This window comes from Hakea prostrata, chromosome 8, assembly GCF_041222555.1.
Source record: "Hakea prostrata isolate BN-2017 chromosome 8, UWA_Hpros_2, whole genome shotgun sequence".
NCBI lineage: Eukaryota > Viridiplantae > Streptophyta > Magnoliopsida > Proteales > Proteaceae > Hakea > Hakea prostrata.
In genome coordinates this window covers 46,672,995-46,700,658 of record NC_142607.1, presented here as the reverse complement: position 1 = coordinate 46,700,658, position 27,664 = coordinate 46,672,995, and the positions used below count along the sequence as shown (strand labels likewise).

At 36.2% G+C, this 27,664-nt stretch overlaps 1 protein-coding gene and 1 pseudogene across 3 annotated transcripts in view; one reads left to right on the top strand and one right to left on the bottom strand.

Moving 5' to 3' along the window:
* The window catches only part of MOS7 (nuclear pore complex protein-like protein), a 34,510-nt gene extending 29,163 nt beyond the window's left edge, over positions 1–5,347 (top strand). Inside the window, exons 7-9 of one of the 2 annotated variants that reach the window (XM_089165541.1) lie at positions 1,508–2,425; positions 4,171–4,420; positions 4,519–5,347. In XM_089165541.1, the coding sequence (XP_089021667.1) occupies positions 1,508–2,425; positions 4,171–4,420; positions 4,519–4,784 (1,434 nt within the window). In that variant the 3' untranslated portion in view covers positions 4,785–5,347. The remainder of the gene's footprint in view (positions 1–1,507; positions 2,426–4,170; positions 4,421–4,518) is intronic. The other variant, XM_089165540.1, reaches the window with a different exon arrangement.
* A 3,192-nt stretch (positions 5,348–8,539) lies between these two features.
* Positions 8,540–24,335, bottom strand: LOC149008226 (ABC transporter G family member 31-like; annotated as a pseudogene). The gene is made up of 24 exons (XR_016175012.1): positions 24,010–24,335; positions 20,802–20,922; positions 20,626–20,714; positions 20,342–20,426; positions 18,286–18,448; positions 17,938–18,014; positions 17,715–17,859; positions 16,823–17,124; positions 16,458–16,739; positions 15,253–15,569; positions 15,004–15,164; positions 14,814–14,917; positions 14,503–14,659; positions 14,309–14,368; positions 14,065–14,201; positions 13,652–13,984; positions 13,279–13,569; positions 13,088–13,171; positions 12,240–12,373; positions 11,877–12,104; positions 10,187–10,358; positions 10,022–10,109; positions 9,203–9,369; positions 8,540–9,086 (listed from the first exon to the last, which is right to left on the bottom strand). The product of XR_016175012.1 is annotated as an ABC transporter G family member 31-like (transcript).
* Positions 24,336–27,664: the final 3,329 nt, after the last annotated feature.

Here is a 27,664-nt window from a genome sequence, read left to right as displayed (position 1 = left end):
CTGAAAAAACATCTATGGAGTCATGTTCTAATGTTTAGTGCTTCTATAGTAGGGGTGGAATCCTCATACCCATAAATCTATAGATTCATGTTTTTAATGTAAAAAGGTGAATCCCTAGATTTCATGAATCCAAGGATTCACACAACCAAATGGGTATAAATCTCCCATTTGTGAATCCAGAGATTTCAAATCTTTGGATTCATGTAACCAAACAGGCCCATATTGCATTTGAACTGTAATTTTGTGATTCTGAAATTTTTGAATACGTTCCAAGATCACTCTTTTGTTCTTGATTCTTGCCTTCTCACAACCAATCCCTTGGAAGTGAGGCCACATTATTAGATTTTTTTCACGTTCTTGGTATGCTGTCCGAACTATTTTTGGATTTGCATGTAGACGCTAACTTCCTCTGTTAATATTCCCTTGGTTGTTCTCGATGTTTCTCTTAATTTACCTCACCATATTATTTGGCATTTTCAGCCACTAGAACCTTTTAATTGAGCTTTCAACTGTTTGGGGTTTTGATTATCTATACCTTAGTAGATAGTCATATACCTAAACTCCTAATTTCGGAATGATCGGTGTTATAATGGTGACTGATGTTTTGGTCAAGGACTCCTTTAATCTTTATCATGAATAAAAAACCAAATAGGTGATACATGATTCACTCATACCACCTGCCTTAATTGTTCAATAAGTGGAGCAAACTCATCCAGGCGTGTTCTGAGAGAGGGGTGGTGAGACCATAGTTGTCAATGTGTCGCCTTGGCGCCATGGCATTTTTTGGGGTCAAGGCGAGCTGGTGTTGCTTTGGTGTCGTCTTGGTTTTTGTTGTCCTCTAGCACCTCACCTCACTTTGTTGCCTTGACAACTATGGGTGAGACATATTTGATAGAGTTTGAAGGTGGACGTGGTTGTGGTGGTGAACAGAAAGAAATAAAGAAGTTGTGGGTCCTCCTTTTTTATTTAAAAAAAATACAATAAAAGATGATTTTCAACTTGATTTGTTTTTTCTAACACTTCTGACATCAAGGGATACATGAGTAGTTTTCAGACCCCCCCCCCCGGGTGGGGTGTGTGGATTACTTCTCTTTATTACTGGTAGCCATGGTCTGGTGCAAATTTTAATGACATGGTCTCAGCACGTGAAACCATGTTACTTCAGCCTAAATATTCATTTTCAACCCAGGAAGGAACTAATAATTTTAGTAGATTTGAATGTGTAACAATAGTGCACGACCAAATTCCATTTTATTAATGTATTTTGTCTTTCAGCGGAGTTATCTTGGGTTGGTATCCTGATACGGTGCACTCTACATGCCTATTTTATAATCAGTAGTGTTTCTGTCCAACTTAGTTTCCTTACTGCTGATCTTAATGAGATAGAGTGATGATTTTGTCTCTGGATGCTACTTTAACACATTCTTGGTTTTAATTCAAGCTAAAGTGAAATTTCTTGTGTTTCGCGTATTTGTTTTCTTTTAGGAGCTAATAAATCTTGTATCAGGGGCCTCTCCGTAAATTATGCCATGGTGGGGGAGAAGGGGACTCTGAAGTCCAAGGTACATATTGTGAAGGTCGTGCAGTGGATTTTCTTTATAACTCAGTCAGCAAAGACTCGATTCTAGTGACTGCATGGAGCAGTGGGCAGTTGCAGATAGATGCTCTAGCAGATGAGATTCAGCCAGCCTGGAACGTTGGTGGTCGACCCCGTTTCTGTGTCGATTCTCATGACCACATCTGTGGACTTGCCATGATTTGTGACTCAAACCCAGATGAGCCCTCTGTTGTGAAGGTTGACCAACTTGATGGTACTCTTTGGTTGGGACATGCTCCCCCTTTGTTGAGACTGGCTGTTGTAGATTTGGCTTTACCAAAAATTGCTCATAATGATAGCCTTGTTAAAATGTCTGTTGATCCGCTCATTCCGGAGAGAATATATTGCTTGCATGGTGGTGGTGTAGACTCGATAGTGTTACATTTTCTTCCTTTTACTAGTCAGACAAGTGGAAAGGATGAAACCATGAGAGAACCTTCAGTGCATCCTATTCTTAGTACCTGCCAGGGGGAGTCATGCTCTCCTCCTCTTTGTGGTTTAGTGGCACTTGCAGATACTGTTGGATATTCATGGATTTTAGGGGTCACCTTCTCTCAAGAATGTATACTAGTAGAAACAAAGAGCTGGGATCTGTTGCTTCCCCATCATATTGGTGATAATAAGAGACTTGCAAGCTCTGAAGAACTTCCAGAAATTGATCCTCCAAATATTATAAGCAAAGAACTACTCAGTGGCCCTAAGGTGGATATCATTCCTCAGGTCTCACCAAACCTGCGATCTATGGCTGCTGATTCCATTGAAGGCCGATCGACTCTTAATCGGTATTTCAAGCTCTTCAATGAGAATTATGTGGAATATGCACATAAGGTAATTTACCTATACTCAATGGCCATTCTTTGCTTATATGGTCCTAATACATGCAGTTTTTGGAGAAGATCTATTCTGTAGTCTTTTCTGTGATTTATGTTCAGAAAATTTTCGGCCCAAAATTCATGGCATTGAGTTTATGCTATTAATTGGTAATGCATTTTGGCCATAAATCAGAACGGACCAACTGTAGCCTTTAAATGTCGTGCTAGCTGGTTAAACATCACCATTTGTACATCATTCATGCTACATGTGAGCAGATAACTAAATTCTCTTCCCCACCCCCCCCCCCCCTGCGCGCGCGCACGTGCACGCAGCCGTGTGCGCGATAAACACATATGAGCAGACAAGTATATACCATTATACATATAATGGGATCATGCAATAAAAGGGAAAATAACCTAAACAATGACTAGGCAGGTGCCTTGTTGTCCTAGTGCCTAGGCGCTCCTGCACCATCTTGGGTTGTCTTGCTGCCTCAACAACTATGTCGAAAAGTGAACTTATCAAAGTAGGAGGTCTGTGAAACAGTTACTCATGGTGGGAGATCTCGCCACTCCAAAATAGAGAGATCTCGACCGAGATGGCGAGATCTCGGTCGAGATCTACCAAAATTTTGGCGTAATCTCGGTGACCCATCTCGGTGGGTTTTAGGGCGCCAGTTGGGCTGAAATTTGGTATTTAGTCTATTTAAGGCCTTTTGAACACATTGGTGGCCTTAGAATTGTGAGAAAATAACCCTAACTACGTCTTCAAAGTCAACCCTATGTGTAAAACCGAAATGTAGAGATATCAAGTAATTCATGTTATCAACTATAAAGTATTAAATACATTACACATCAAACTATCAAAGAACTTAAATGGCTTCAAAATTTTACAACCATAAGAAGTTTTAGACTTTTAGTAAGTCATAAATCATAATCCATAGGTTCACAATCATAAGAGTATGTGAGTAATAAGACTACAAGACAAGCAAGAGTATAACTCAGCATTCTGCATCAACTGATGCTGAACGGTGGCCACATATGACTCCCAAGTCAACTCATCACTATAGTATGTCACATATAGGTTTAACTGTCACATTAAATTGGTTTCCATGAAAGTTAGATCAAAGCTTGTGGATCAACATATATTTACACTAAACTCACACACCCATTGTAGAATATTCTATTTGAAAAAAATTCAAATTTGGGGGAAAATCTTACCTTTGTTGTAGATCTAGTTGAAATAGGCTTGAATGATGATAATTTGATGTTGTAGATGTCTTAAAGATGTTTAGAAGTTGAATCCCCAACAAATTCCGACAAAAAATCAAGTTTCTGGCAATTTTTGATGGTTGCAGCGAGATCTCGGCGAGATATGGCGAGATCTCGACGAGATGTGGCGAGATCTCCCATCTCGCAGATCTCCCACCATGCAGTTACTGTGATGGAAAGGACCCTGTGTACTGGTCGAGGAGAACCTTGATTTGTTTGATACTTTGTTTATGTTCCTGTTTCTTGGGAATGGTATGGCCCTTGGGTTTCCACTGGCTGTGAAGTGAATCCATGTTATATTTTTCCAGTGATTGAGTTCGCCTCTCCTCCACATCCGCCTCCTTTAGTTCATGGTTGATGTGGAATGAAGAGTAAACTTCATGATCAGTCAATCTGTGAGTTGATTTTTCCAAGTTCCCAGGATGATCATCAACTCTGGGATGATTTTATAGGTGAATGAAAGTTCTTATTTTTTGTGGTACTTCACAGGTTTTCTTTGAACTCAAACATCATGCTGGACAACTGAAGAAAATCATAGATGACCAGCATGCCCGTGCAGCTGAGGTCAAGAAAAAACTTCTGAAGGTTGAGGAAAAACAGCCAGGCTTAGAGGATCGTTTAAATCATGCCTTGAAGGTTCATGAGCATCTAGAAGAACGTTTGCAAGGATTAAGAGACTTGCCTGGGGTCCGACGGAAACCGTTATCCAAAGGAGAGCGCCAATTCAAATCTGAGCTTGGTACTTAAAGACAGTTGTTTTGCATTCTAATCTTACATTTACTTTGGCCACGATCAACATTTTAACACTTTTTCAACATCATGTGGGGTATTATGCAGATGGATTTACAGGAGTGGAGTTGGACGCACTTCGTTCTTCCATTGAAGCTCTAAATGCGAGGTTGAGAAGGTTTTCAAGCTCGCCTCAACGTAGTGCATCAGTCTCCACCCGAAGACAGGTAGCATTGAGGAGGAAGCCCCATGTTCCAGATGCCCAAATTGCACAGCTTAAAGCATCAATTGCAAAGCTTTCACTCGTCAATGATGAGAACTCAAAGAAGGTCAAGCTTGTAGAATCTGCACTGATGAACAGGGATCAAGTCTGACAATTGGAAGTTTGTTTATAATTGCGACATGGTTAATGGGGTTGGTGTGAAAAATCTCTATATGTTCCCATCAGAGAATGGCTAATCGAATTGGTGAGTACGTTAGGCAATTAAAATGCAGCTGAAATCAACTGCTGGTTTTGCTCTTGCTGTTACAGTTTGTATCAGTTTCTGTATGATAAGCTTAGTTGTTGAGAACTTCTTAGGCCATTTAGTGGGGAAGGCACCCACCCATCTGTGTATTTTGTTTTCCCGACCCCTTCCCCACTTCAATTCTAATGTGTTGTAACTTGGAAGAATGAACATCATCTGGTAGCTCCGACAATACATAGAGAACTTGAATTTAAGTGCCACATGAGATGATTTTGTTTATGAGAGAGAAATTTACTAACCACATAAACAGAGACAATTAGTGACTACCTTGTTTCATATCCTAAAATTGCCCGTCCATAGAGTTCATTGCTGTTCTTATAGTGTGAAAGTAGTGTGTGATCTAAATCTATTCAAGGTTGTTATCTGAAAAATAATAAATTAAAGGATAAATTTAATGTCCCCTTCCTTTTTTACCAACTCCACCATGTTGAGAAAATATGGAGAGGAAAAGTAGGGGGAAGGCGAGAGTAGGAGGGACACTGAAAGCTCGCATAAACCCTAAAAACAACTCGCTTTTGTTTGGATCCCCTCAGTTTTACAGTGTCTTCCACGCTCTAAGGAGGTGCTGCTGCCGCCCTCTTCCTCATTGTATGTATTTTTCTCCCCTGGTTTGTCACTCGCTCAAGCCTCCTTCTAAGAGATTGCATGAAGGTGTAAATGAGGGGGTGGGGGGCATTGGTTAAACATACTGTTATGATCGAACCTGGTCGAACCTGGAAATCATACTCAAACTTATTGAGCCAGAGCGGAGTTTCATCTTACCTAACAATAGCATCTTACCGTGCTTGGTCAATTCTAACTCAAGATTGAGTCCTTATTGGAGTTTGAGTATTACTCTTTAAGCAAGACTCATCTAGGGAGAGGACGGTTCCTGATATGACTCTACAACAGGAAATCCTTTCAGTACTCGAACAGACAAGAACTATATAAAGAGGTATGATGATTGTTATCAAGTATGCATTCTTGAGTTATTGAATACATTGAGAGATTGAGCTTACTTCCTTTGTTTGTCTGGACTAACTTGTTCGTCGGAGACGAAACTCAACCACACCGGTCGAGCACGTTTTTGCAAGTTCGAGTGTTCGATCAGGGGAGACAAAATTCTGCAACAACACATACTTATACATCTCATCAACCCATCATTGTTGCTAGATCTGCGTGTTAAGTTGTGTATGGCCATCATTGGAAGTTATGTGAACAGTGAACTGCATCGTGGCATTTACCTCTTTTTATGTCGTGAAAGGAAATTGTTAGATTCCAAAATCTTAAGCAGGTTGAGATCTTTAGTCTGTATAATATTCTATTGGTCCTCGTCCATAATTAAATTGCTTTGTCCTTTGTGTGTTAGAAGTGACTATGAAACCACAACACCGGACCAAGACGCATTTAGCCCTGGTATGACGAAGGAAACTAATGCTGCTCTTGTCTGTGCAAGAGTAAAAGCAGAAAGAACACAAGTTAGGGGTGTAAATGGACCGGATTCGAATCGGATAGTGGTAATACCATATTCACATCCTATTATATTCGGACGGATTCGAATAATATCCTATCGGTTTTCAGACGGAGTTAGTCGGATTCGGATGATAAACGGATAGTTATTTTCTTAAGTAGATTCTTCTAAATGGGCATAAATACAAATTGAATATAAGTTTACGACTACCTATTTACATCTTTATCATTTTATTTGTGTGGGTTAGGTTTGAAATTTAAGAATTTAGAAACTTTGGTAGTTACTTTAGTAGAAAATCTAAAAAAAGTCACATATCACAGGTAAAAATTTTATAAAAATAATAAAAAAATCTAAATAAGTAACTTAATCGGATAATTTTATCAGACGGATAATAATCGGTAAGAAATGGGCATATCATATCTGCATCCTATTAGTAATCGGATGGATTCAGATACCCATAAATGGATGCTGATGTGAATTCGAAAGCGAATTTCGGTTATCCATTTACACACCTAAACACAACAGGTGGATTTTGGAATTATCTCCAAAAGGAGCGTGACTTAACTTTAAGGTGGGAGAAACACCATTTCGTTCCACGACACATTCCCCAAAAATCTTGAATCTAGAGGTCGAAGAAGCACAAAATGTCAATGTAAGGGTAGGTGGTGGAAATAAAATTCCATGTGAAGGGCGGGGGCCTAAAATCCAAGACTATTCTACCCTAATTGAAGCCTATTTCTTACCTGTTTTGGGGGCTGATATTGTGTTGGGTGTACATTAGATGGCCTAGATGGGCCCAATGATATTTGATTACCGGAAACTAACATTGGAATTAATGGGCCTAAACAAGTTTACTTCAGAGGGATAGGGCCCAGAAACAATTCAATTTCAAGGCCTACGACGGATAGTAGAGGCAAATACTAGTGAGAATTTTATCATGTCCATTTCTTACCTTCTATTTCCCTCTGGATGAAAAACACATGTTCATCAGTCACATCCAAAGGTTGAGTTAAGATTTAGAGGATATATTTATTTTAATTTAATCTGAGCCTTTGGATGTAACTGATGGACATGTGTCCTTCATCCAGAGGGAAATGGACAAAGGAATGGACTTGATAAAAATCCGACACTGGTGTGATTTTCTTTAAATTGGAGTTGGAGGGAATAAAGTAGACTCCGAGCCCAATGATGACCTAATTGATTTGGCCCAATTACCCTGTAGCTTCCCTATTGTATTTAGGGAACCTAAAGGCCTTCCACCTGGAGTGTAGATCCTCTCCACCGAGTCTGCACATACAGCCATACACTCACATTCATATAAGTATGAGACCCAGACTCACATGCCTATATGTTAGGTCAGCACAGTGTGAGTCCCACACTAATATGAGTGGGGGTGTATCGCTATATGGGCAACTTGGCTGAAGAGGATCCAAATTCTTCCACCTAAGTAGGCATAAGATCATGCCAAACAACTTCAATTGGGAGTAGGCCCAGTCAATGTGTGCCAGTACAGAGATCCCTATTACAAAAATTAGAAAATTCATATTTATAATAAACCCATAAAATAAATAAGTAAATAAGATTGACTTTTTTGTGTTTTAAGAAAAAAGATAGAAAGACGTCTTTCTCTTCTTCTTGAGCATTACCAATAATATTTATGTCTTGTACTTCCTATGTATAGAATTATTACTATTTTTATTATATATTGCTATTATTATTCAATTAATTATTGATATTTTAGATGAGATCAAAAAAAAAAAAAAGAAGAAATCACAAGAGAAATTGTATAGCAATGGAGAAAAGAAAAAATAATTCTCTACAATGACACGGTAGTTGAAATGCTCCACTCCAAGGTAGTTGTGCCAAGCTCAAGCCCATTCTCATCATCAAGTTTACGAATAAAAACACGGGGCGGCACATGGAAGTTTTGCATGGACTATAGAGACTTAAATGCGGTGACCGTTAAGGATCATTTCCTTATACCTATCATTGATGAACTATTTGATGAATTGCATAGGTCATAGGGTTTCGGATTCCAATAAAGAAGCTGATTTCTTCTCCTTTACACAATTCAAATCTAAATTCAATAGTTTATTAAAAAAAAAAAAAAAGAATATATATACATTTCACAGTTAAAGAATGTTTCCTCAGAAGAAACCCGCACTAGTTCAAACAATTCTTTACTCCACATTTTGTGCTTCTGATTCTCATAACAAATGAAACCCAAAGAATTTACAATGTCCATTACCCAATAAGGATAACAATCAGATCAATTTTTTGTATAGGGCCTTTGAAATGAACAGTAATGATCCTGCAAAAATTATATTTATAAGTGAGCATGAACCATCATTATTCTTGTTCTTTTCCTTGTTCATTCACCTTCACCTCTAACCAAACTATTTTCCTCCAAAGCAAACCCAAATCTGTGCCGCTTCATCTTTTTTGGAAGTTGAGAACTTTGATAGACACAGCATAAACACAGAAGAAGAAGATACTGAAGCCAATGAGCACTGCTCAGGAAACACCGATCATTCCTGGACCATAGCCGAGACTGACATTGATGTATTCTTTGACAGATCCCTAAATTCATGCATGTTGATTAAAGTCTCAACGTCACCTAGCTGAGAGCTTATGATACCCCTTAAGGTCCAAGCCACTGGACAAATACGGTAAAACCAAATCCACCATCCTGGAATGTTCTATGACAAGCAAAAGGCAAGGTTAGGAGATAAATGATTTTATAGCTTTTTGTTGGTGGTTTAGATGGAACCATGAAAAGTAGAAGTAGATGAATTATGAACAGTAGATTACTTACAGGTTTTGGAACAATAAAACCTGAAAAGAGGTTCCACAATGAGTAGAATGCTGAAGAAATGACAGCTGCTAAATGCTGATTTGGTGTGAGACCAACCGCCATAATCCCATAGAATGTAAAGTAGCTAAATGTGAGGAACATGAACAGAAGGTAGAAGAGAAACTTTACTGCAAAACATAATCTATGTGTTAAACCATTGTATTTTAAAACAAATTAGCTAATTTATCAAACAATTAAGTTTTGAAACATATTGGCTAAATTGAATCTATTCAATTAAGATTTGTCGGACTGGTTTCATTGAAACTCTTAATTGGCATGGAGTCTTGAACATTTTAAGTGAGCACTAGAAATAGCATGTTCAAATGTTGTTGAAGAACTAGTTAATTGCCTCGTCAGCTTTTTCCTTCTTGAGAAAGAAGTTCTTCACACTTTTATGTATCCATGTTTCTGGTAATCTTGTCTATGAAACAAAACATGGTAATGGAAAATAGACTACAAAATTGATATTGTTTGCATTTTTAGTATATACAAAAAAAGCAGTACAAGAAATATTAGTAAATCAGAAAGCTAATTTATTATTTTGCAACAATCAACTGAAGATAGAAAACCACTAAGCCAACCAAATGAGTGCTTCAAAAAGTGTTCAGCTGCTTAACAGAACACATGAACTGAATGGTCAAATTATTCCAGCTAGATCTTACTTATGAAACAAGTGTAAGCACACTATTAAGATCTGTCCATAGCTAAGGACTGGGGAAAATAAATTATAATCAGCTTCCATAGTGTAAAATAACATGGAAAATAGGTTTTAAACAATACCTATTGTTCTTTCAAAACTGATCATGAAATATGTGATGACACCAAATATTATTGTTTGCATAGCAACATATGGAATCTCTATCAGCCCCTGCCAACAAGAAAAAGTAATATACTAATTAGTTTACTTAACAGGAATTATACTTATATAATAACCAATATTCATACCTGGGCCACTGCATAAGGAAATGGAGAGTACATTCCAGCTGCTCTCTCTCTATAGAAGACTGTCCTCTCAACAGAAATAATTGGCTGCACTGTAGAAGCATTGTTGACCCCAAGAAACAAGCATGATGCATAAAGAGCACCCATAACCATTAATAAGTTCTCTGTTGTGTCTCTACAAAACATTGAAGAGATGGTACTTGATCAGTTTCAAACTTTAGCACCATTTAGCAACAAGGAAATTTCATGCTTGTAGACTATTTGATGCAATGAAATACAGCCTATGTTCTTGTAGGTTCTAATCAAAGTAAGCTAGAGGAATTAAGGATAGGGCTCAAATGATTGGATAGGAGAAATTAATTGTATGCCATAATGATGCCATGATATTTATCTACAAGGAAGCTGAAACATAGGAAGTTCTCAATGATTTTCTTGATCAAGAATTCAACCTATTGACTGCCATGAATTTTGTAGATTTTGTTGTAGTTAGAAACTTAGAAAGGGCTTGGAAAACAAACAAATATCGACTACTATAGAATACACCCAAGAATCATAGTACAAAACCTGCCAAAATTGTGTGTTAGACAAAATTATGCACATGTCCAAAAATAAAAAGAACAATATGAGATGGCGGCCATAGGTGAAAATTGTTAGAATTTGACATAGAATTGCACGGTTTTACAATGAGAAGATGTAAAGTATAAACAAAAGATGTTTCAGATTAACCTAGTGGAGAGAAATCGATCACACACAATAGTAATTCAGGGTAGCCTGAGTAAGACAGACAATAAATTGTCTCCACATTCAACATTCAACATTCAACCACTATGTCAGTTGAAATTTCAATTATTGGGGGGGGGGGGGGGTTCTAAGTTCATGAAAATGTCATAAAATTCTGCAGTGACACTAGACCATTAACCAAATGTTGTAAAGCTATTATTGGGTTAAAATTTCTAATGTGGCTTTTTCACAATGGGACATTTGTAATTTTCAGCTAAAACCTAGAAAGGATTTGATCTCAGGATAATGAGGTAAGTACTTATTGGGTATTTCCATATCTATTTTTCTCTGTTAGTCGGTCCCTCACCCTTCCTTGTCCTTCAATTCAACCACATGGAAATCTAATGAGTCCTGATTTGTCTTAGTTTTATCTGTTTTATTTTCCAAATGCTCCAATAGGAATTTTCTAATTATAATAGAAAGCTTCACAAGCTTAATCTCTCAGGGGCAAAGCCAGGTTTCTTACCCCACCTTGAATGTAATATTTTGTCCCCCAAATTCAATACTGCAAAGTAAACTTCTTAGATCTTTTGTGGTGTGCCTACGTCTCCTTCCCCTTTACTCAACTTACATACTATTTTTCAATTACTTAATAACCAGTACTACTTTCACACATTTTTGGTCTATGATTTTCTTCAAGTAGGCATTGCCTATTGAAGTTATGGTTATACAAGAGATCTTTCTATCATATCCTTCAACAAATTAGAGAATTCAAGATTTGGGATTTGCTTGTTCATAAAAGTAGAGGAAGATATTTTCATTATGATTATTCTCTGTAAATGAATGAAGTGAAAAGCTTGAGATAGTATCCAAAGTTAAAAGAAACTATAGATACTTATAATTATAGAAAATAAATTGTTAATACAACATATCAATATAAACCCCAGCATACAAATGAGAAGAAAAAAATTACCTTTTTGAACCAACATCCCAAAATATTGAGCCAACTATTATGGCACTAAATGCAGTAAAGAATAACCGCATGGCATTGTATTGAGGACTTCTCCAATACACAAGGTTTTGCTTCCATAAACATATCCCAAATTGAGAAATACTATCTTGTGCATGTGTAGAAGCAAAATTTAGAGGCTCAGAACCATCAGGTGGGATGCTCAAACTTTCAATTAAAGCTTCCAGTTCCCTGCATTAATGAATTGATAAAATTAGATTGTAAAGTGGGAAGTATCATCCAAGAACAAGTCCAAGTCAGCAATTTAGAGAAAATACAAGCTATATTTTGTGTTCTCAAAGAATTTTTTATCTAGTTGGTTGTCACCTGTATTGATCAGAGTTCCTGTATATGTGTGCAAAATCTTGACCCATTCTCTGTTCAGCAGCAGGTGTAGTGATCTCAAGCATCCAAGTTGCTGGATTGTAGCCACCTGGAATTGGATAAATTCCCCTAATATTCTATGCAAGGAAAGAAACATTGATCAGCTACTCATTTAGAGCAGCAGAAATTCATGGACATTCTATCTCATTCTTCCACACCCAGAAATAGAAAAATTGAGCTTCTTAAACATTTCTGTCGATCAGATACTTATAATAAACGAGTGAAAAAAGGACAAGAGCTGGTTCTTATAAAACTAATTCAGACTTCAGATGAGGTTTTAATTTTCATCATGAGACCTCTAATTATCTTCAAGAGTTTATCACGAGTTTGTTCTGCTCAAAGTGAACTCAGAAGACGAATATTTCCACAGAATATGATCAAACACTATCTACCATGCCTAAACCTACAGTTCTGTCTCATGCTCAAGATGTTTCCATATAGAACTAGGAAAGCATCCTGAAGCATCTTACAGTAAATTTAAAAAGTATCTTAGTCGCAATAAATACAATGGCTGTCCTCTGCAATAATCGTCCCCTTGTTTCTAAAATTTTCCTTCCCGTACTTGGTCCAAAATGCTTTATAACATGGATAATAAATGCAAAGTCATAATAGATCAAGGTCGATGAAGTAAATTTCATACCACTGGTAACTAGGTTCAGAGTGGTTGATGGGAGTTAAGAGAATTAAAATAGAAACCAAAATTAATTTGACAATACCATTTATGTAGGAAATTATTTTAGTTAAGAAAACTAGTAAAACAAAAACGTAAAAATTTCAGAATTAAGTCGTACCTGAAAGTAATCAATCATAATTCGTGAGTTCCTACCAAGCTTCCCGCCATATATAACTTGTCCCCCACGTTTCATAAGAAGTAGCTACACCATATACACAAGGACGGAAAACTCTATGAGAACTCACACAAGTAAAATTATGATTTCTTGATATTTTTGGGACATTTTTGAACATATATGCTTATACTCACCTCATCAAATGCTTCAAATATATCAATACTTGGTTGATGTATTGTGCAAACCACTGTTCGACCAGTATCAACAGTGTTACGAACGGTTCGCATCACAATGGCTGCTGCCCTAGCATCCAGTCCTGATGTGGGTTCATCCATAAAAATAATGGAAGGATTTGCAACAAGCTCTACTCCTATTGTAAGGCGTTTTCTCTGTTCAGTTGATAAGCCACTATTTCCAGGCAAACCAACCAAAGCATGCCGTAGAGTATCAAGCTCTACTAATTCCATTACTTGTTCAACGAACTCCTATAATACATGATAATAATATTTTATATTAGAGACAATTGCAAGATGCTTATCTAATCACAAAGCAATATCAAGTACTGACTCGTTTATCCTCTTTACTGATTTCTTTCGGAAGGCGGAGACTCGAAGAAAACAATAATGACTCTTCAACCGTAACTTGAGGAGAATGGATATCAGATTGCTCAACATATCCTGAGATTCGGGCAAAAGTGCTTTGCTCTTTTGCGTAACCAGATATCCTAATTTCCCCTTCTATATGCCCACCAGTCTTTCTACCAGCAAGCACATCCATTAGAGTAGTTTTTCCTGCTCCACTTGAACCAACTAGTGCAGTAAGAACACCAGGTGAGAATACTCCACTAACATCAGACAAGAGTTGTAGCTTCTTTTCTGGAATCCCCTTGGCAGTCATTTCCTGTTATCACACACAAACAAAGAATTTTTAAATGCATTCTCTTAGAATTGAAGTGAAGCAATCATTCTAGGAAATTTTACCTTTGGCGTGTCAACAAAGTAGTTGACGTTATGAAATGTCAATGATAATGGCTGAAATGGAAGAATCATTCCCTTCTTTGCTGATTTATTTTGAGTAGATATGTGTATTGGGTTAGACAGTTGATTATTTACTGCACCTGTATGTAAGCATTAGGGTGAGTAAACTATTGGAGCAAAATTTCTGACTCAGATAATACAAGACAGTACATATGCGGTTGACACAAATTAGAGTATGTGCCCTGACCACTATCACAAGTTTGTTCCACAGCATCAAGTGGAATGACTGTTTGCGGTTTTCTAAGAGCTGCAGTAAACAAGAAAATTATGATCATTAATGCAATGTTTAAACAGAGAGATATTACTAGTGTATGTCAAACATATAAAGGTTAACAAAGAGACAATATGATCCATAAAATCACTAGGTGCTTTCAGACATACGATTAAGGTAAGTCAAAGCAAGAGTAAGCACAACATTGAAGACCAGCGCATACACCATTAAAATACCAACTCCAATCCAAACCCAGTTTGGGTTATCCGGTAAACCATGTGACTGAAGAACATAGTGTCCAACAGTATTATTTCCATGCAAATATCTCTGCCAAAGAAATAGCATAAGGTCAACTACTTCAGATGAAAAAATTATAAGAATATACGGCATTCAAAAATCAAGAGACAAATTCATGATTGAATCTAAAGAGACATTAAAATTATGAAGCAGGAAAGGCCATTTTAAACAAAAAGGAGCAAACCTCCATCCATCTTGTAGCAGTAAATTCATTAACTGAAATTGCACGCTGTGCATATTGCAATGGTGATAACCAAAACATCCATACCCACCATGGCTTGACCATTCCTATAAACAAAACCACCAAATCATTATATTAAAGCTGATAACTCCTATTACCATTAAAACTGTCAGAACAAAATAATTAGACCAACCTTTCGGTATTATAAATCCACCCAACAAAAGAACAATTAGTAAAGCTGCAGATCCAAATGTATTGGCAATGACCATATCTCTTGTAAGAGCACCTATCATTCGGAATAAGCCCAGTCCCATTTGGTGCATTGAAAATAGAAGGAGCATGAAGCAGAAAAACCTAGAGACATTTAAAAGAGAAGATAAATACAATGAAAACTCATGGAAATAAATAAAAATTGGTAAAGCTGTTTAAAAAGAATACGTACCTCCCAGAACTAGGGGCAAACCCAACTGCATAATATACAACACAAGACCATACAAAAGCTTCAATGATGGAATAAGGCAGACGCAGAAGCCAACTAGGAATGGACCATGCCCAAGCAGGATGAAAGAAATTATCTCTTTGCTTATAAAAGATTGGGAGTCGACTAATGGTAATGGGTAACTCGGTAAATCCATTAAACATCATATGCACCAGTCCAAAGAACAAGCAAGAAAGGTAGAGGTTCCCATTCATCACATTTGTAGGATGTATTCTTGTCCGTAGAAACATTGTGCATGTTATGATTCCAACAAATGCAACCTGAAAGTGTGTTACAGTCAGTAACTTGCAAAGAATTTCCAATAAAGATATGTATGTTACATTGAAAGCTGTCACTTCCATTTACTCTGAATATGTAGAAAAGGCTAAAAACTGCATGAAATGACTACTTCAATCAACCACTAACTATGTTTTAAACCGATAAGAGCCTCATGTATTCAGACAATAAACCATGCTGTTTTTACACCCAACACAGTTGAAAGTTAGACACTTATTCATGATGAATATTTCACATCAAGATACACAATTTATTATTTCTTCACAAATGCATAATGTAGCATGTTTAGTTATTCGTAGGACCAATAAGTGGCATGTTTAGGTGTCAAGAGACTATATGCTTTAAAGGTTTGGGAAAATTAAATGGACGGATCTTGCTTGCTCACAAGAAGGGTAATTTTGAATATGGCAAGGAAAATGGAGTTCCAGATCAAACTTAAGTGTCACCTAGTGATGCCTAGGAGTCATGGAGATTCTTTGGGTGAAGGCATCCTGGTGTCCCCTTGACAACTTTGTATTTTTCACAAATGAGTTTTATGTTTTGGACAAATGAGCAAGAATATTTATATCAGTTACAGAGAACAAAGTTGGTGCCTGCATTATCTAATGTTTCTCCTTCAATAGGGGAGCAAATCATGTAAGGGATAGAAAGCAAGAAATAGAAGAGAAAGACAAGGGTGGGGGAGGGGAGATGGCAAAGAGTAGAGAGAGACCAATTCAACTGGACCAGTCTTAATTAATCTAGGAAAAAAGATAGTTTGTGAATAAATAAAGTCATGATAAAAATGAGTTTCATTTCAAGTTAATGTGGCATTTACTCGAACTGTATAAAGTTGTAAGCTTCAGAAGCAGAAGATTGAAAGTAAAGCATACTTGGCATGTTCGGAAAATATAAAGAAATCTGTTCCTGCGAATTAGCAAAAGTTCACGTGCAAAACATGCTTTGAAGAGTTCCCATTTTGAAACAGCAAACTTTGTCTGAGCAAGAGCTGAAGGAACATTCTTGGTTTTATCATATGGAACTCCAAGAGTGGAGTGCAAGGAACGTCCAAACTCAGAGTCAATGAATGCATCTGCAATCTTTGAACTGGGAAGAAACACATATGGTTTTGAAGAATTACCCCAATATTGTGCTTGATCCTTTCTGGAGGTAACCTGAAAACAGAACAAATTCAAATAATGCAAGAATTGAAGTGGGCAAGAAACACAAGCTCCAATGACTTTTTACATAACAATACCTCTTGAAGAAAGTCTGCAATCCCCTTACGAGGTGGAAGTTTAAAGCCTAATGATTCGAAGAACCTCACAGCTTCTGACCGAGGTCCTTGATAGACAATTTGTCCTTCAGATAATAGTATTAGGTCATCAAACAAATCAAATGTCTCAGGCGCAGGCTGGAGAAGAGACATCAAGACAGTGGCACCCATTTGATGAACAAAGTTCCCAGTGCATTTGACAATTTGATAGGTTGTTGAGCTATCAAGACCAGTAGATATTTCATCCATGAAAAGAGTTTTTCTTGGCCCCACAACCATTTCACCTGAATTTGGAAAACAAAACTTAGTAGATAATTCAGAAGGCCAAGTCGATAAGAAACAAAATGATGATATTGAAATTGATGTTTTCTAAGACTGGAAAGATGGATTTTATTCTCTTGGCATAACAATCATTTCACCAGAATTTGAAAAAACAATCAACTACTATTATTATTCACTGGACAAAATTAGTTCCAAGTCCAAAACCTTTGATCATAGACTGAGGAAGACAAAACTAGGACATCAAAATGAACATTCTAGCCAAAGTCAATGGTGGCAGTAATGCTAATAGGTAAAAGACTGTAGGAAATCACCCGAGAAGGTTCATTCATGTAGAAAGTCCAATGACTGAACAGTTAGGATGAATAGTACAATGCAAGCTGAAGGTATCAGAAAGTTCAAGGCCAATGTATACGGACTTCTAGAGTGGAAGTTGGATATCATGCTCCGGGACAGATAATGCTCTACTGAGCCAACAAGGGCTTTTTTTAATCAAGAAGAAGAATTCAAAAGGAACAACCAGAAAGGATCATGAGTAATAATAGGGGGGAAACAAATAAATTGAAAGCAATTATCAAAAGGATAAGTCTGTTACCAGTGGTGACTCGCTTTCTCTGACCACCTGAAACACCTCTGAGCATATCATTACCCACTGGTGTTTCTGCACAGATGTCAAGGCCTAAAACTTTCAAGATGTAATCTGTAGAAAGACTATGTTTCCTGCCACTTACAGATGATGCCTGTGCAATTCAGTTTATTTCAGAAAAAATACAAAGAAGATAAACAGTGGGCATTTTGTAGTCTTGGTTTGGAAGAACCTTCATATATGCATCGATTTTTGTAGTGGGGTGTATATTCTTTTCCTTCTCCAGTTTCTCCAGATCTTTTAAATATCCTGCAATTACCAAATATATTTATCAGTTATCATACAACACTTTTCAGGAAATTAACCTTAAAGGTTCAAAGCAAGATCAACTGGCAAAAATCCCAATATTCGTTCTTTCTCTTCCCTGTTGTCCTAAAGGGGAACTTATGGTCAAGCTATTCATATTGCGGTACACAAAAGCATAAAGGAATCCACCAATGTTGGTAGATTCAATAATCGAGCAGTTACAAAATGAGAAGAAGAGAGTTCAACCTGGAGTAGAGTTAATCAAGATACAAACCTGCAAATTCTTGGCCGGCACCTTGACAACTTGCAGCAAAATCTAGTGTCTCCCTTACTGTTAGCTCAGCTATATGAGTATCTGTTTGACTAATGTATGCAGAAGTCCTCTGTACGCAGAACTCATCAAGCTCATGTCCATTGTATGTAATTTTCCCAGTTTTCTGAAACCAAAAAGCTGAATCAATATAAAAATTACAGTAAAAAGAGCAGAAAGTCCTGATGATTTTCTTGTTCTTTCAGTTTGTGGTTGAAGACATTCCCTATTTTAATCAGAACAGGCAAAGCGAAGACTGATATAAAAAAATTAAAAAAACAATAAACCCTCCTTTTATGATCAAATGCAGAATAAATTACATACGAAAGGGAAAGGATATATACCCTTTTCCAACCCTATCAATTAATTAACAATGTTATAGTTCAGGGTTCAAAGCAGTGGAGGTTCCTTGCATTGCTTCTAAGACGATTATTGTCTGAAACACCTAGATTGTGGGAAATTGCTTAAACTAGCTACTGAGTGACAAAACTCAACCACAATGAAGGTTGTGTATAGATTTTCAACACAGACATGTACTAGTGTTCCTCATAATCCTTGCATTTCACTACAGAACTCCCGAGCAAACATTGTCCCTATTTCTAACTTCACAGACCCGAAACCACCAGTGTGCAGATTGTCTCTATTGCTAACTTCACAGACCTGAAACCACCAGTACTGTGCATTTTCTGACACAAACATTTGATATGTTAAAAAGTGTTCCATTTTCAATTATCAAAGCAAAATTTTCTCTAAATTGAAACAAATTGAACCCTTTTAAAATTAATAATAATATATACACTAAAGAATTGTTGGAGTAAACAAAAAATAATCAAAATTAAGCTTACAAATATGTGTAGGCTCTCACATGAACTTTCTTTATATCTTTGACTAATCCAAATATGTAGATCTCAAATGAATCGTATCGTATTTAATGATCATCGACATAAATTATTCTTACTTTATTAAAGTCACTATTTTCAATTAAAATTAAAAGACCTAGCTTCTTATGATATATCATGTAGAGAGAATCTCTTCAAAATATTGAATCTTTTCAAATTTGATCCTTGGTTGAATCGGAGAAAATATTGAAGTATTTTCAACTTTGTAGAATAGACGTTGGAAACTAAAAATAATATTTCTTTTTTCTTTTTTTTCTGAGGGGGGACTAAGACTAATATCGACTCTTTACAAAGTCTAATCATCAAATCACCTATACTCAAAAGGAAATGTCATTCTACTTATTATTATTTTTTTATTTGAGCTCATCCAGGTCAACTTATGTGCACATTGATTACATTCCTAAGGAAAATTTATATAATTAATATAGACGTAGCTTTGCTCTTGGCCCCGAGAGGATTTGAACTCAAAAAGCGAACCCGTGCCAAAGGCTTCACACAAAGGCCAAAGTAAAGTCTAAAGGAACAAGAAGCAGTCATCCTATGTTAATTAGTAGAAGAATAGTTGATATCTTATTATTTTTTTTTTTTGGAACAAATTCAGGGGGTGGGGAAGTATAGCTGGGGATAACTAAGATATATGTCAAATGAAATACTTATTTGAAAGTAACTACTTAGTAATATGATGCCCACTAGCAAGGGATCTAGTGAGTGCTTACAAGGGCATCATTGACGAAAACTTAGTGTCACCTCAAATTTAAAAAAAAAAAATTGTCACAGGGAATGAGATTACAATTTCATATGTTCGTATGTTAAGGCATAGGTTCAATGTAGCCATGCAACACTCCTTTCCCCTACTCTAACATCTTAGAGTGTCTTAATAAAATTTTTAAAAAAATATGACAATTATTAAAATAAAATAAAATAAAAATAATTAGCATAAGAATGAAGATCAATATCTTAAGAAAATTTTCATCATAGAATGTGCATTATTAATGAGACTTTTAATGATTTTTTTGTTTGGCTGTAACTGCAAGTTACAAGGCCATACATCAAGGCACTTGTAAATTCATAATAACGTTTATTTTTATTTTTTATCTTTTAAGAGACAGAAATGTACAAACCTTTAATTTTGGGTCAAGTTTTCCCGCAAGAGATAAAAGTAAGGTGGATTTTCCTGAGCTGGGTGGTCCCAAAAGTAGGGTCATCCTACAAATCAGAAGAGAAGGAAACAAATTAAATGAAACTCCATTGATGATTGGTCAACAAGCAAAACACCTTCTACTAAGAAACTAAAAACATATTTAAAAAGGAAAATTTTCATGGTAAGTCACTTTCTAAAATTATATTTTACAAAAAAAAAAACCTTAAAAAGGGAAGAAGAAGAAGGAAACTCTGTGTACTTTACCTTCCTGGTTTCACAATGCCACTAATGTTATCCAAGATCTTAAGTGAATGCTTTTTGGGGTGAAAGATCTTCAAACTGCTTAAAATTTTCTGCATTCAAAAAGCCATTCTTCCTTTGAGATTCTATGAAAGAAATAAATGGTATAAAATAAAACTGTAAAATTGTAATTGTTTTACCTCTATTACATCTCTGTAATAATTCAACAATGTAGGCAATGATCTACTGCCTATTTGAACATCAGCTGTGATGCAAAGGTTCTCAAACCTCACTTCCACACTTGGAACTATCAATCCTGCACTGTAAATTTTCAACAACCAAAATTAATATTCTTTTTTCCTTCTCAAGAAATTAACAGTTGATTGATTTTAAACATTAATTTATTCTATAGGGAGTTAATACCATTATGATGTTATTTAGATTATGAGCTTTTGATTAAATACTCTCCTTATAATTCTGTAATTATATCAAAGAAGGATTCCTCCATTTGCCCTTGTCCTTTTACCACACCTTGAATGCCCATCTAGGTACTGCTCAAATTTGAGTTTTGAATTGGTTAATTTTTCTAGTAGGATATTTTGCTTTCTAAGATTTTCTTAGGATGCATTTGATAATCCACAAAGTGTTTCTAGAAGCAAAAACACTCTTTTAGGTATAAAACTTGCTTCTAGAAGCGAAAACACTATAGGAGGATTTTACAAGAGCTCTTATATTTAGAATTTAAATTCCATGAATACCTCTCTCTATACTTAAACCTAGCTTACAAACTACTTTTGCTTCAAGAAACTGAGTCAAAATTGCTTCTTGGAGAGAAAATTATCAACAACAACAACAACAACAACAACAATAAGCCTTGTCCCAACTAAATGGGGTTAGTTACATGGATTCTTGGCCTCCAATCAGTTCTGTTCGAGGCCATGCTAGATACAAGGCCTAAGCTATACATATCATTTCTCACCACTTCTCCTAAGGTTATCTTAGGTCTACCCCTAGCTCTTTTAGTTTCTTCAATATGGATTATATCACTTCTCCGAACATGAGCATTTATAGGCCTCCATTGAAAGTGGTCGTGCCACCTCAAACGACTTTCTCTAAGCTTATCACTTATGGGAGCAACTCCCAAACCAACTCTAATATGATCATTTCTTATCTTATCCATCCTAGTTTTGCCACTCATCCATCTTAGCATCCTCATTTATGCTACACTGAGTTTATCTATATGATTCTTTTTAACAGCCCAACACTCTGCACCATACATCATAGCTGGTCGAACAACGGTCCTATAAAATTTTCTTTTTAGCTTAATGGAATATGCCGATCACATAAGACCTCGGACGCACCTCTCCACTTCATCCACCCTATTTTAATTCTTTGGGAAACCTCATCATTTAAATCACCTCTTTTACTTATGATTGAACCTAGGTACCTAAAACAATCACTCTAAGGAATCTCTTTATCGTCAAGTATCACCACCTTATCATCTGCCCGATCATGACTAAAATTACAAACTAGATATTATGTCTTCGATCTACTAAGTTTAAAGCCTTTTGATTCCAAAGCTACTCTCCATGATTCTAATTTGGTATTAATCCCCACTTGGGTCTCATTAATCAACACAATATCATCCGCAAAAAGCATACACCAGGGAACCTCATCTTGAATGTCTTTGGTTAATTCATCTATTACCAATGCAAATAGATATGGGCTTAAAGTTGACCCTTGATGTAACCCAACTGTTATCGGGAATTCATTACTGTCCCCCCAACTGTTGTAACACTAGTCACCGAACCATCATACATATCCATAACTATATTTACATTTTTACTTGCAACACTTCTTTTCTCTAGTATTTGCCAAATTAACGCTCTAGGGACTCTATTATAAGCTTTTTCTAGGTCAATAAATACCATATGAAGGTCTTTCCTACATTCTCTATACCTTTCCATAAGTCTCTTAATTAAGTAAATAGTCTCTGTTGTAGATCTTCCCGGCATAAACCCAAATTGGTTCTCCGTAACTATAGTTAAGTGTCTCAAACAGGTTTCAATTATTCTCTCCCATAATTTCATCTTATGGCTCATCAATTTAATGCCTCTATAGTTATTACAACTTTGAATATCTCCATTATTTTTGTAAATTGGAACCACAACACTTCTCCTCCAATCATCTGGCATTTTCCTTGTGCTCATAATCTTATTAAACAACTTAGTCAACCAAACTAGTCCATGGGTTCCTAAGCTCTTTCATACTTCAATTGGGATTTCATCAAGACCTTGTGTCTTGCCGAGTTTCATCCCCCTTAAAGTTTCTTTTACTTCGGACATCGAAATTCTACGTATATAAGTTCGGACCATTGGTGCCTTGGTGAAAAGTGTAATCATCCAAAACATAAGTGCTTGAAAAATGCTCATTTAGTAAACTAGAGAAATATGTTTCCCATCTTTTCTTAATATCCTCCTCACAAACTAATACTTTACCATCTCCATTTTTAATACATCTAACATGGTTAAGATCTCTACTCTTCATATCTCTCATCTTAGCTATCTTATAAATAGATTTTCCCCCTTCTTTTGTGCCCAACTTATTGTATAACTCTTCATACTTTTTTTCCCTTGTTTTTCCTGCAATTTTCTTAGCTTCATTTCTATCCAACCTATACCTTTGAAGATCCTCAACATCCTTAGTTCTTTGCCATGTATTAAAACTAGCTTTTATATTCCTAATGGCAGTTTGAACATCACTATCCCACCACCACGTCTCTCTATAAGAATGGATCTTTCCTTTTGATTCACCTAGAACATCTTTAGCCATCTTCTTAATACACATAGCCATCTCATTCCACATTGCATTGGTATCCCCTTTAAAATCCCATTTTCCTTGTTTGACTACTTCATTAAGGAAGGATTTAGAGAAAATTATCATAAGTTTTAATTTATTAAAAAAAAAATCACCTAAAATAGAACAGTTTGATTCGGCCACATTTTCTGTTTTTTTCCTACATTAAAAAAACCAGAAATTGTTTTTTATGGGTTATTCAATGGGTCCTTACTCGACCCCAAAATAAAATAAAAAATTTCGTAGGCATTATTTTTATTTCTCACAAATGTATTTTAGGATCCGATCTAAGGCTTCAACCGTAACGCAAAGCCCATAATGAAGCCCATGAAAAATTGGACTAAGGCCCAACTAGGGCTTGGTTATGAAGGCCCATAAACGCGTTACTCAATTCCGTTACCAAACCTGATTCCCATGAAGTTGGAAATCACGTAAAGGAATAACTAGTAAGGCGATTTTGGATCCTTGAGAACCGTTTCCAGTATCTTCTCTTAGGGTAAACCAGAAGATTAAACAACAAAAAGAGTGATTAAATCGATCGTGAATGCATACTTATCAAGTCGTCTTTTGATTGCAGACAAGAGTTCACTATTATCTTGTTCGTTGGTTGCAAGAGCTTCTCGAACAAGAAATTCCCGAGCTTTATGATCTAACTTACGAACATCAATCATCTCTGTCATCTTCTCTTCTTCTTCATTTGAATCTGCAAACTGATCTCGTTTCAGAATTGCGAAATAAGTACGTTTCTGAGACGGTAATCTCTCCATCGCAGCCCAAAGTAGTTCTTCTTCATCCATCCTCACAGCTTCTGCATTGGAAGGCTGAGCAAAAGATTCTGTTCTAATTTCCAAGAATTCACTCCCATTCGAAGCTGCCATTACAACTTCTACAAACCACTCTTCTCTGTATTTTTCCGATGGAACTTGTGTCTCTCTATCTTCTGGGGTTTTCCTTATTTAATGCAACAGGGTTTTGGGAAAGATGAGAGAGTTAATTATGAAGAAACCAAAGCGAATACGAATTATACACCAGTTTGAGTCTCCTCACGGCTCTCAACTACCACTTAAAAAGAGTCCTTACGACTCTCAGCTTTTCTGTTTCAGCTTTCTAACAGTATTTATGTAAAAAGTATCGATTACTACGTGATCCTTTGTGGACCCTACCTGTGGACCCTGGTTTGGTTTGGTACAAATTATGGTTTTCTGTGACAGATTGTTTGTTTGACAGAATAGATTAGAAAAAGAAAAGCTTTTCTTGTAAACACAAAAAAAAATGGTTTTTCTATTTTTTATTTTTATGGAATTGATAATTTTATATGAAGAATGTAAAAAGCTTATGACTTATTAGGTAGAGTTTACCCAGATGGAATAAAAACCATTTCAAGTGACATGGTCAATACTAAGGGATTATATTGTAAGACACACTTATTCTGTGTCATTTGACTATTTTAAAAAATAAGTTAGCGAAAATATGTATAGTAAATCGATTCAACTTTTATGTGTTGGTTCAACAAAACTGTGCTGAACCAAGTATTTGGCATAGAAATTCCTTTGGAGCTTTTCTGACAGAAGCAATTCTCTGATCAGGGTTATCGATGTAATTTTCCCGATAACCCCGAAAGCTCCTCATCTCTTTCGTATCTCTCCACTCTCTCGACGCTCTCTGGGTTATCGTCTCTCTCAATGGTCATCTCTCGCAGCCCTAATCGTTAAACAATCTCGTCTCTCTATGCTCTCTCTCAACTGTCTTGTCTCTCTTTGCTCTCTCTCGTCTCTCTGTCCATCTCTCGACTCTGCTCTCTCTCGTCTCGCTCAAGGATCTGGGTCGCTGGACTATCTCGAGTTTGTCTGCCTGCTTTGTATTGGAGGTTGATGAAGAGCATCAAGTCGGGCACACCGATTTCGCGAGAAGAGGAGCCCTTGCATCTGTGACTGCCCTCCTCCTGTCTCTCAGCAATATCGCCCTTGGTATGTTTTTGTCTACTTCTTTTTTCCCCCAATAATTAATGTTCGGATTGGAGTGAAATTAGGGCTTACCCTGACCTCTGGTTGTGGATTCTGCTTTGTAGTTCGAGCAAGGTTACCAAAGAACTTTTGGTTCCTATTTCTGTAGATGCATTGTATGCCAGGGAGTTACTTATCCAGAATGCAATGCATATTATTAGCAGGTTTTAAGCATAAATTTCCGATGCAGTAGTTACATACTCTGTTCTATGTGTTCATTTTCTATAATATTGGAGTTGACATTTTCTATGAGTGTTATATGTTTCATGAATGAGCCACTAGTGAAATGTAATTTCCTCAATTCGTTGTACAACAGACGGGTAAATCAGTGACAAATGTGTCTACAACTGTTGATGGGAAGTTCCTTATCAAGATTTGAGAAACTTACTGCTGATTCTGTTGAATAACAAGAGTCATAAGACACTATCTTTGCTTTTTCTTTGTGTCTTATGACTCTTGTTTAATAATGTTATTTCCATTTGTGAGTTAAGTATATTTTTAAATATATAAATTTCTGCATTTCATAGCATGGTAAACATAAACAGAATAAAACATATATAAATTTCAGATCTCAGGTTCAGTATGGTAAACATAAACAGAATAAAAATATGTAGAATGCCATGAATAAAACTGTTTACATATATAAATGATACATAAGTGAATCTGACTACAAATGGAAATGCCATGAATAACTGGTACAGAAGCTGCTATCCACTTAGTTATTCTACATCAGTTACTATCTCAAGAGAGCTGTTGAACAGAAACCAAGTTTGTGAGCACGAAAAAACAGAACATGATATTGATACATTCCCATCAATGCATCAGTCTATATATTTGATAGTTTTCTTCTACAGAAGAGCATTTCTAGTTATACAAATTCATTAAGGGAGAAGAGAGATGTTATGTAAACAAAGGTAATGCAAAACCATTGTGACCATGATAAAAAGAACAGAAATAAAAAATAAAAAAAGGGTGTACTTTGAGACACAGGATAATGAAGACCAACTTAAAAACCATCCCATGAAGCACAAGCAGGCAAAATTTAAAGAAAGTTCCCACAAATGGTAGAGCAATAGGACTTATTATGTTTTCACACTGCCAGTTATTCTGTTTTCACACTGCGGTGGTAGCAGCAATGAATCTGACTACAAATGGTCAATTTCCATTGTGATTGTGGTTCAACTTCTAACCATTGCAGTGGGGACTACTGCCATCTTATCTAGATGGTTTTCTTTCCTTGCGACAGATAAAGGGTAATGGTTTACAAATAAACCCTCAAGGTTTGTATTCCTCAAAAAGCCTTTAATTATATTAGCTCCATTCATAAGCTGCCTATGTGGCTCAACCCACTCTGCCGGTCAATCTGATAATTATGCTTAGGTGAAAACATGCATGTTTCATTTATTATTTTCCTATATTGTAAGTGGGTGGTCCAGGTATTCATGTATGAATCTAAAGACCCCATGTTTCATTTATTTATTTTTTTTTTGGTTGTTAGAGTTCAGGGTTGGCTGCTGCTAGTAAACAATACTATACTGAAACTGTAAAACCTTTATGTTGATGTTCATCTTTATGTGAATAGATTAGGTAGATGTAGGTGTCTGCTACTGAATTTCTGATTATGATTTCACATATTATTAGCAGGTTATATTATGGCTTATTAGCCTGGGTTAAGATATTGATGTGTTTTAGTTGTTAATGATCGTTTGTTTGTCTTATGGAGATAAGTTGCTTTCTAAATCTTAAGCATTGCATGAAAGATGTGGTTTTATCATTTATGATCTTGAAAATTGAAGTGCAACTTAACTGGGTTTGTTGTTGTAATTCATGGCTATTCTCTAGTGTTGGAAGAATAATATTTCTTTTATGACTATAAATAGGTTATTTGCTTAATCTTTTGTTTGTCACAGAAGAAAAATATTTATTTTATGGCTATTTTCATAATAGGGACTCTTTTGGATTGATCCAACATGTGTTTTTGTTGGCGAGAATCCTTAGCTCAAATGGAGGAGCACCTAGAAAGTTTCTAGGGTGTGATGGTTCGATTCCATCAGGATTCATGTTGTTAATTTTGTTTTTGACAAATTATGAAAACCATTTTTCTATAAATAGATGGAGCTTTGGTGATCTTTCCTTTGTTTTTGATGTTCTTAAGTGGTATTTGTATTAAGCTTAATTTTATTTTGGTTTTATTTAAAAAAAAA